Raw genomic sequence first — 10,608 nt, forward strand, 5'->3', positions numbered from 1 at the left:
AATGCAAATCCAGCTTAGAGCAGCTGGTGGCAGCTAATCCAGCCAGGGCATCCCAATATAGGGACCCCTGCCATGGAGAAATCAGCTTTGCCTTTGTGGCTATGTGCCCAAGCTCACCTGTGGCTCATCAGTTCCACAGGTCAGCTCAGGAGAAAGGATGTCAGGGAAGTTTGTTGTTACCCTGGGCTAGCCAGTAGCTCTAGGAGAGCAACCTCCCACAACTCCTCTCTTGCTATCCCCATACCAAAATTGAGACCCAACTACAAGAGACGAAAGACTGGGCTTGCAACCTGGGCGAGGCGATGGCTAGCAAATGAAAAATATGTGGTAAGGAGTTGTGGCTGACTCTAACCCAGACCGCTGTTAGGTGGAAGGGAGCAGCATAGAACCCTGTGGGGAGGGGGACTGACATGCAGGCTTCATATTTGTTCATTCCTCTAGTGTCCCTGGGAAACAAATCCATCTCTACCACAGTGGATGAATTTGCCAGTTGATTTGTGAGTGCGGGGGCTTATGCTGCGGCTTGACAGCTCCATCCCAAAGGGCCTGTTGTGGCTCTTCTGCTTCAGGAGGGACTCCAGGCTGCCTCCAAAATTTTTGCTGCTCTAAAAGAGAAGAGACAAATACAGGGTTCTGAAGCCTCTGGGACCTCATTCTTTTCCATACTAATTGGCAAGTTTATCTCTAAGGCTTTTGCAACATTGCAATCTGGCTATTCTCACCTTTGGTGAATCACACCTCCTTAGGGGAGGGATCCTTGATGTTTCTGTTGCCTGTGGTGCCACCAAATGCCACTGCAATTCTGGCAACAGGCAGGAAGGAGATGCAGCAAGCACCACAGTCTGAATGATGCTTAGGCTATGGCTCAGTTCCAGGCACAATGTTGAACATGGTTCCCTTGGGGCTCTATGACCTTCTCAGGCTGGGTCAGCTCTACTGAACATGACCTGCACCTCCAGGACAAGGGGCTAGTAGCAGAGGGACAGCACTCTGCAAAAGGCTTCTCTGCTTCCAGTGTGCGTCTTAATGAATGCATACCTCAGGAATCATCTGTGGCTGCAGGAAGCCCTCTAACCCTGAAGCCCCTTGTTGATAGGGCCGGGGTCTTCTTCAGTTCTTAGGAATGGCTTGTCAGTGAATGAATGAGTGCCTGAATGACCAACTTAAAAAGTAAATGAGCAGGAGTGTAAGAAAAAGGCTTCTCAAAGCCGGAGCTCTCCAGCTGCAGAATCCTTGACACCTGCTCCTCCAGTCACCTGGAAATGCTTCTTCGTACTCACAGCTAGAGTGCCTTTGTGAAGTCCATTGTGTTATTGGGAGCAGGGAGCACAGAAGACACATTTTTATGTTGACAAAACCCACCCCTCAGGCAGCCAACTGTTTCCTCCAACTTGCATCCTGATGATTCATCTTAGGGTTTCCTTCTAGGGCCCAGGAGTTGGCAAGCTGTGGGTCCTCCTCCACAGGACAGACTTTCAGAGACCTCAAGAGGATGGCCATGCTCCACCAGGAATCTGTTCTTCTCCATGCTGAACAGTTCCTTCACATTTTTCTCCTCTCCATCCATCTAGTAGTTTTCTTCTGCATACACCAGGTTTTACCCAGCCCAGTTCAAGTGTGGGGCCCAGAACTGAGCTCAAGTCTGTGAATATTGTCTGATCAGAGGGGAGTCATTATTCCCTTCATTCTACACTGTACAGCCAACTACTGTGGCAGCTAGTTCTGTGGTCACATTGCACTGTAGGCCCCTTTGGAACTTTGTGGTTAACCAAACTAGGTATTTCTCTTCTGATTTTCTTCAGAGCCTGAGCTCTTTAATCAGGGTCATACAATTTATTTTTAAAACATAATGACTTTTTAAATGACTCTTTCAGAAGTCATCGTGTTGAGTTGGGCTAGGGTGTTATAGCTAGTTCCATCCTTTTCTCCAAACCTTGGAGCATTGGCGAGTTTGGCACAACTGCCTTATATGCCTTTACCTGAATCACTTCTGTAAATTTGAGAATGATCAAGATCAAGATCAGAGTTCTGAGACATGTCACAATAGACCTGTATGCCATGTTGAACACCAACTTTTTTTTCCAACTTTTATTTTAAGTTCAAGGGTACATGCGCAGGATGTGCAGGTTTGTTACATAGGTAAGTGTGTGCCATGGTGGTTTGCTGCACAGATCACCTCGTTACCCAGGTATTAAGCCCAGCTTCCATTAGCTATTCTTCCTGATGCTTTGCCTCCCCCCACCCCTCCCCACCCTCTGACAGGCCTCAGTGTGTGTCCATGTGTTCACATCATTCAGCTTTCACTTATAAGTGGCACCACACATTATTTGGTTTTCTGTTCCTGTGTTAGTTTGCTGAGGATGATGGCCTCCAGCTCCACCCATGTCCCTGCAAAAGACATGATAGAGTTTCTTTTTATGGCTGCATAGTATTCCATGGTGTATATGTACCACATTTTCTTTATCCAGTCTATTATTGATGGGCATTTCAGCTGATACCATGTCTTTGCTATTGCAAATAGTGCTACAATGAACATACGCATGCATGTATCTTTATAATAGAATGATTTATATTCCTTTAGGTATACACCCAGTAATGGGGTTACTGGGTCAAATGGTATTTCTGCCTCTAGATCTTTGAGGAATCACCACACTGTCTTCCACAATGGTTGAACTAATTTACACTCCCACCAACAGTGTAGAAGCATTCCTTTTTCTCTACAACCTCACCAGTAGTTGTTGTTTTTTGACTTTTTAGTAATAGCCATTCTGACTGGTGTGACATGGTATCTCATTGTGGTTTTTATTAGCATTTCTCTAATGTTCAATGATGTTTAGCTTTTTTACAGGCTTGTTGGCCACAAGTATGTCTTCTTTTGAGAAGTGTCTGTTCATGACCTTTGTCCGCTTTTTAATGTGTTTTTTTGTTGTAAATTTAAGTTCCTTATAGATGCTGTATATTAGACCTTTGTCAGATGGCAAGATTGCACAAATGTTCTTCCATTCTGTAAGTTATTCGTTTACTCTGTTTATAGTTTCTTTTACTATGCAGAAGCTCTGTTGTTTAATTAGATCTCATTTGTCAATTTTTGCTTTTGTTGTGATTGCTTTTGGCGTCTTTATCATGAAATCTTTGCCTGTGCCTATGTCCTGAATGGTATTGCCTAGGTTTTCTTCTAAGGTTTTTATAGTTTTTGGTTTTATGTTTCAGTCTTTAATCCATCTTGAGTTGATTTTTGTATATGATGTAAGGAAGGGGTCCAGTTTCAATTTTTTGCATATGGCTAGCCAGTTCTCCCAGCAACATTTATTAAATATGGAATCATTTCCCCATTGCTTGTTTTTGTCAGGGTTATTGAAGATCTGATAGTTTTAAGTGTGCAGTCTTATTTCTGGGTTCTCTATTCTGTTTCATTGGTCTATATGTGTGTTCTTATACCAGTACCATGCTGTTTTGGTTACTATAGCACCGTAGTATAGTTTGAGTCAGGCAGCGTGATGCCTCCAGATTTGTTCTTTTGGCTTAGAATTGCCTTGGCTATTTGGGCTTTTTTTGGGTTCCATATGAATTTTAAAATAGATTTTTCCTAGTTCTGTGAAGAGTGTCAATAGTCGTTTAATGAATCTATAAATTACTTTGGGCAGTATGGCCATTTTAATGATATTGATTCTTCATATCCGTGACCATGGAATGTTTTTCCATTTGTTTGTGTCATCTCTGAGTTCTCTGAGCAGTGGTTTGTAGTTCTCCTTGAAGAGGTCCTTCATTTCCCTTGTTAGCTGTATATTTTATTCTTTTTTGTGACAATTGTGAATGGGAGTGCATTTGTGATTTGGCTCTCTGCTTGCCTGTTGTTGGTGTATAGGAATGCTAGTGATTTTTGCACATTGATTTTACATCCTGAGACTTTGCTGAAGTTGCTTATCAGCTTAAGAAGCTTTTGGAATGAGACGATGGGGTTTTCTAGATATAGGATCATGTCATCTGCAAACAAAGATAGTTCGGCTTCCTCGCTTCCCATCTGAATACCCTTTATTTCTTTCTTTTGCCTGATTTCCCTGACCAAAACTTCCATACTATATCGAATAGGAGTGATGAGAGAGGGCAAACTTGTCTTGTGCTGGCTTTCAAGGGGAATGCTTCCAGCTTTTGCCCATTCAGTGTGATGTTGGCTGTGGGTTTGTCATATATGGATCTTATTATTTTGAGGTATGTTCCTTCAATATGTGGTTTATTGAGGGTTTTAACCTGAAGGGATGTTGAATTTTATTGAAGGCCTTTTCTTCATCTATTGAGATAATCATGTGTTTTTTCTTTAGTTCTGCTTATGTGACTAATCACATTTATTGATCTGTGTATGTTGAACCAGACTTGGATCCCGGGGATGAAGCCTACTTGATCATGGTGGATAAGCTTTTTGATGGAACGCCAAGTTTTAATGTACACCATTTTGCTATAGCTGCTCAGATAGTCGTGAGTCCACCCAGTGGTACAACCATTCAACTCATATTTCTGAGAAAGTCATGATAGACTTGTGTGGGTGGTTACCAATTAGGGATTTTGAAAACACCAAGACTTTGAGAATGACACAAATGGAAGGCCTCTTAGTAATTACCTGTCCTTTTTCTTTTTTTTTTTTTTTATAGTTTAATGTATTTTAATAGCAAACTTACAGGAACAGCACAGAAGACAGACAACATTAAAAACATGTACTTGCATGTAGGACAACTCAGTTAGAAAAGTATAGTGAATGGATGGAATCTACTGTATGATAAAAATGCTACAAACACCATTTAGTTGCCGTCAATAAGAAATTTACTTGTTTTAAAAAAATCCAAATGCTGGCATTGTCCAGAAAAATTTAACAGGTTTATTTATAATTATTATAAAGTTGAACCGCTGAAACTTGTTCACTGAAACATTTTAACTTGCATTAATGCTTTACGTCTCCGCATTTATATTAAAAATTCACACACAAATGAAAATGGAAAAACTGCCAATACCTGATTTCTGTCCCCTATTTTTCCACTCTCAATCATATACTTAGGTACCTTTTGACCCCATGGAAAAAAAATATCTAACGTTCAGAACTACCAATAACAGGAAGAAGAGAATTTTTTTTTTTTTTTTTGAGAATGAAATGTTTCCCATCATAGTGGATTCTTAAGCACGTTCTCCACGTATGCGGCGTGCTAGCTGGATGTCTTTTGGCATAATTGTTACACGTTTGGCATGGATAGCACACAGGTTGGTGTCTTCAAAAAGGCCAACCAGATAGGCCTCACTTGCCTCCTGCAAAGCACCGATAGCTGCGCTCTGGAAGCGCAGATCTGTTTTAAAGTCCTGAGCAATTTCTCGCACCAGACGCTGGAAGGGAAGTTTGCGAATCAGAAGTTCAGTGGACTTTTGATAACGTCTAATTTCACGGAGCGCCACAGTACCAGGCCTGTAACGATGAGGTTTCTTCACCCCTCCAGTAGAGGGCGCACTCTTGCGAGCGGCTTTTGTAGCCAGTTGCTTCCTGGGTGCTTTACCACCGGTCGATTTGCGGGCAGTCTGCTTTGTACGAGCCATGGTACAGAGACCTCCTTACTTACCCCCCTTCTCCTTCGGCTGGAGCTCGGCGAGCGAGAGGCGGCGCTGGCGTTGGAGAGCGACGGCGGCCTACCTGTCCTTTTTCTTTGTTAGACAGGGAACTCAGAAGCCCAGAGAAAGGAAGAGAGTGCCCAGAGCCACCAGTGTAGTAGAACAAAATGAAGCTGTAGCTCCATACAATCCAGGTCTAGCCCTCTGCACCTTGCTGCAGGCTCTATTCACAAGAGGACAAAGGGGACTGGCACAATTATCCTGAATATATGAAGCTTCCTTCTGATTGACATTGAAAATAAAAACAAGAGACATGTCATACTGTTGCGGGAAGTCAGGGACCCCAAACGGAGGGACCGGCTGAAGCCATGGCAGAAGAACGTGGATTGTGAAGATTTTATGGACATTTATTAGTTCCCCAGATTAATACTTTTGTAATTTCTTACGCCTGTCTTTACTGCAATCTCTAAACACAAATTGTAAAGATTTCATGGACACTTATCACTTCCCCAGTCAATACCCTTGTGATTTCCTATGCGTGTCTTTACTTTAATCTCTTAATCCTGTCAGCTGAGGAGGATGTATATCGTTCCAGGACCCTGTAATAATTGCATTAACTACAAAAATTGTAGAGCATGTGTGTTTGAGCAATATGAAGTGTGGGCACCCTGAAAAAAGAACAGGATAACAGCAATTGTTCAGGGAATAAGAGAGATAACCTTAAATTCTGACTGCCGGTGAGCCGGGCAGAACAGAGCCATATTTCTCTTCTTTCAAAAGCAAACGGGAGAAATACCGCTGAATTCTTTTTCTCAGCATGGAACGTCCCTGAGAAAGAGAATGCGCACCTAGGGGTAGGTCTCTGAACTGGCCCCCCCGGGGCGTACTCTCTCTCATGGTCAAGACTGCAGGGGTGAAATAAGCTCCAGTCTCCCAAGCTTATTAGGAAGAGGAAATTCCCACCTAATAAACTTTGGTCAGACCGGTTGATCTCAAAACCCTGTCTCCTGATAAGATGTTATCAATGACAGTGGTGCCCAAAACTTCATTAGCAATTTTAATTTCGCCTCGGTCCTGTGATCTCGCCCTGCCTCCACTTGCCTTGTGATATTCTATTACCCTGTTAAGTACTTGATGTCTGTCACCCACACCTGTTCGCACACTCCCTCCCCTTTTGAAACTCCCTAATAAAAACTTGCTGGTTTTTGTGGCTTGTGGGGCATCACGGATCCTATCAATGTGGGATGTCTCCCCCGGATGCCCAGCTTTAAAATTTCTCTCTTTTGTACTCTGTCCCTTTATTTCTCAAGCCAGCTGACACTTAGGAAAATAGAAAAGAACCTACGTGATTATTGGGGCAGGTCCCCTGATAGCATACCACAGTCCCTTTTCCAGTACAGCAGTAAGAAGCCAGAAAGCATCGTTCTCTCTGAATGTCACCCATGGTTACCGCATCAGTGGCCCTGAGGACACAGGCTGGGGTGAAATACACAATGAATGGAGTTAAGTGCTGGTGATGGGATCTACATGGAACCCCCACTGCCTTGAGTGGGGCTAGACCACGGGCGGGTTGAGGGAAAAACTCTCAACAGGATGCTGAAAAAGCCAGTAGTTATGTTGACCTCCTTTCTAAGCGTGAGAAGCCTCTGCACCTACTTTCTTTCTTGCACAGACTAGGCTCAAAAAGAAGAAAATGGGTGGATATAAAAACTTTACCAGTAGATTTCTTAACCAGCTGACAAGCTTATTTTTCACTTGTCTTCCCTTGGTATTTTGGTTTTCTTCCCCACCCCCGCCCCACGTAACTTCCAAATCCAGAGCTCATATATCCTTTTCCACTGGAAGGAAGAAGTCATTTATCAGAAGCTGAGCAAGCCAGCCCACCAGCTCCACACATCCATGCTTCTGACTGTGCCTCTGAGCCTTTCTCATGGGCAGCATGTCTCTCTGGCTCCTAGGCCTTCAGGGTCTCTGCCTGTGTCTCCCTAGATCTCCATGTCTCTGTGCCTCTGTCTTTTCTAATTACCATGGTTGTCTTTCTCTCTCTCTGGCTTGCTCTCTGTGTCTCTTAGTTTCTGTGTCTCTCTATCTCACTTCGTTTATCCCTCTGTCTCTCTCTCAACACACACACACACACACACACACACACACACACACAGTTTCTTTTCACTCTGGCCTCAGGTCCATCTTCCAAGCCCTAAACTCTGGAACTTACCGTGATTCTAACCCCTCCCAGGAGGCCCAACAGTTTTCGTCCAAACTTGTAGCTCTGACCTTTCCCCCAGTTATCTAACTTTAAGTAATGACTGTTATTTGAACACCTGGTGTTGAGAACTTAGTATAAGCTTTTCTTGGAGCCCACAAAAAGTGCTCCAAGTCTTCAGAAAATGTAGAACAGGAAAGGAGAACCACTGGGACTCCCTGGGGCTTGTCCTAGCATGTGAAAACGCAACCTGAGCATTTGAAGGTGACTTATTAGAAGGTGAAGCATTTAAAAGATGCCTGAGGCCAGAAGAAGACGGCAGAGCAGCAGAATGGTGGCTCACACCTATAATCCCAGCACTTACGGAAGGCAAAGCAGGAGGATTGCCTGAACCCAAAAGTTCAAGACCAGTCTAAGCACCATAGCAAGACCCCATTTCTACCAAAAAAAAAAAAAAGGTATTTTTTTTAAATTAGATGGGTGTGGTGGCACATACCTGTAGTCCCAGCTACTCAGAAGGCTGAGGCAGGAGGATTGCTTTAACCCACGAGTTGGAGGCTGCAGTGAGCTACGATCACACCACTGCACTCAAGCCTGGGAGACAGAGTGAGACCTTGTCGCATTAAAAAAATAAATAAATAAATAAATTTTAAAAAGGCAGTCTTCACTTCTGGCCAGCCTTCCCCAAAGTAGAACCATTTCAAGCTCTCCGTTGCCCTCCAGACAAAGATGAGGCTCCAGGCTACAGACCCTCCCACTGTCACCCCAGCCTCACCTCTCACCACAGAAACCTTCTTTCCTGCTATGCCAGAATCCTCAGCAGTCTCTCCACCTGCCCTCTATGTATATGCCTTTGTGCCTTTGCTCATGTAGTTTTTGCTCCTGAAATCTGTTTTTCTCCTTTTATACCACTCAGGCGCCAAGTGCCTATAATTTTTGTTTTAAATGTCTGCTTATATCCTAAGCCCAATTTGAATGTTATTTCCATGATCCAGCCATTTAACAACTATTTATTGAGCATCTGCTATGTACCAAATACCTTCTAGCTACCGGAAGGATGGTTTTGAACAAGGCAGATAAAATCCCTGCCCTCATGGAGCTTTTAGCTTTAGTGAAAGAGAAAGATATTAATCAGAGAAGCACACCAATAAAGGAATACTGGCATCTGAGCTAAGAGCTTTGATGCAATGAAAGCATGCAATGGAGAACCTGACCTGGTCTGGGAGGTCAGGAAATTCTTCCTTGCAGAGGTAGTATGTGAAATGAGACATAAATGGGAAGGATTAATTGGGGTTAAGCCTTTCATGCTCGTCCATGTGAAGAGACCACCAAACAGGCTTTGTGTGAGCAACGTGGCTGTTTATTTCACCTGGGTGCAGGCGGGCTGAGTCCGAAAAGAGAGTCAGCAAGGGGTGGTGGATTATCGTTAGTTCTTATAGGTTTTGGGATAGGCGGTGAAGTTAAGAGCAATGTTTTGCGGGCAGGGGGTGGATCTCACAAAGTACATTCTCAAGGGTGGGGAGAATTACAAAGAACCTTCTTAAGGGTGGGGGAGATTACAAAGTACATTGATCAGTTCGGGTGGGGCAGAAACAAATCACAATGGTGGAATGTCATCAGTTAAGGCTATTTTTACTTCTTTTGTGGATCTTCAGTTACTTCAGGCCATCTGGATGTATATGTGCAAGTCATAGGGGATGCGATGGCTTGGCTTGGGCTCAGAGACCTGACAAAGCCAAATAGATCAATATGTGCAAATACCTTGCAGTAGGTGCATATGTGTTTGAGGAACAGCAAGGGAGTTGGTATAGCCAGAACATAGTGGAGGATAGGGAAAGAGGCAGAACATCAGATCAGAAGGTACACAGGAATTGGAGGCCAGGGCCAGGGGAAGAGTTTGCATTTTATTCATCATGAGATGGAAAATTACTGAAAAGTTCTAAGCAGGAGTTACAATCTTTGTAGAGATCCCCTTGGCAGCTGTGCAGGGGATAGACTTTGAGGAGGGGCCATGAACAATGGTGGAGAGACCATATAGGAGGCTGTCACAGTCATCCAGGTGAGAGATGGTGGTGGCTGGGATCATAGTGATGGCAGGGAGGATGGAGAAAAAAGATTTTTAAGAATTAGAGTTGACACAATTTAAAAATATATTGGGAAGTGGAAGGGGTGTGGATGTAGAGAAATTTATATAGTGCAGAATACAGGGAAGGAGGAACATCTCAGAGAAGATCTTGAGTTTAGTTTTAAAGTAATTTTAATGGAACATTATAATATTAGTTAACAGGTCTTCAGTGCTGTAGAGAGCGTATGGTATTACAGGACCCCGTCCCTGCATTTTACATGTGTTACCTCACTCCTCCTCCAACCCCATCAAGTAGAGGATGCTGCTGCTGCTGCTGCTGCTGCTGCTGCTGCTGCTGATGATGATGATGATGATTTTAATTTATAAGTGAGGTAACTGAGTCCCAGAGAGATAAAGTAATTTGCCTGAGAGATCACAGCTAATCAGTGAAGAAGCAAGTTTTTCAGTGCAAGCAGTAGGTCCCATTAGTCTAGACTCTTTAAGCACTACATTCAGCTGCCTCTCATATTGAGTTTGAGGTTCTACCACAGGCAGTAGGTGACAGTAGCTATGAGTCTGGTGCTCAGAGGAGAGGTCTGCGCTAGAGCTGGCGGCTTAGCAATCACAGGTGCAGAGGTCATTACTAAAGCTGTGCAAGGTGGATGAACTGACTTAAGAGGTCACCCATGACACTTTATTATCTGCTTCCTGTCCTATTTACATCCATTAATCCAACAATCATTCAGAAAGATCA

General features: G+C 43.6%; 1 protein-coding gene across 1 annotated transcript; it reads right to left on the bottom strand.

The window, feature by feature from the left end:
• Window positions 1-4,633: 4,633 nt before the first annotated feature.
• LOC116812105 (histone H3.3A) lies at window positions 4,634-5,664 on the bottom strand. Its single transcript, XM_032757766.2, has one exon. It carries the CDS (start codon window positions 5,572-5,574, stop codon window positions 5,164-5,166), a length of 411 nt encoding a protein of 136 aa, XP_032613657.1. The 5' UTR covers window positions 5,575-5,664; the 3' UTR covers window positions 4,634-5,163.
• Between the last annotated feature and the right edge of the window lie 4,944 nt (window positions 5,665-10,608).

Source organism: Hylobates moloch, unplaced genomic scaffold (genome assembly GCF_009828535.3).
Source record: "Hylobates moloch isolate HMO894 unplaced genomic scaffold, HMol_V3 SCAFFOLD_7, whole genome shotgun sequence".
Lineage (NCBI taxonomy): Eukaryota > Metazoa > Chordata > Mammalia > Primates > Hylobatidae > Hylobates > Hylobates moloch.

Coding starts and splice junctions, on each gene's coding strand:
- LOC116812105 (XM_032757766.2), bottom strand. CDS start 5,574: ATGGCTCGTACAAAGCAGACTGCCCGCAAATCGACCGGTGGTAAAGCA.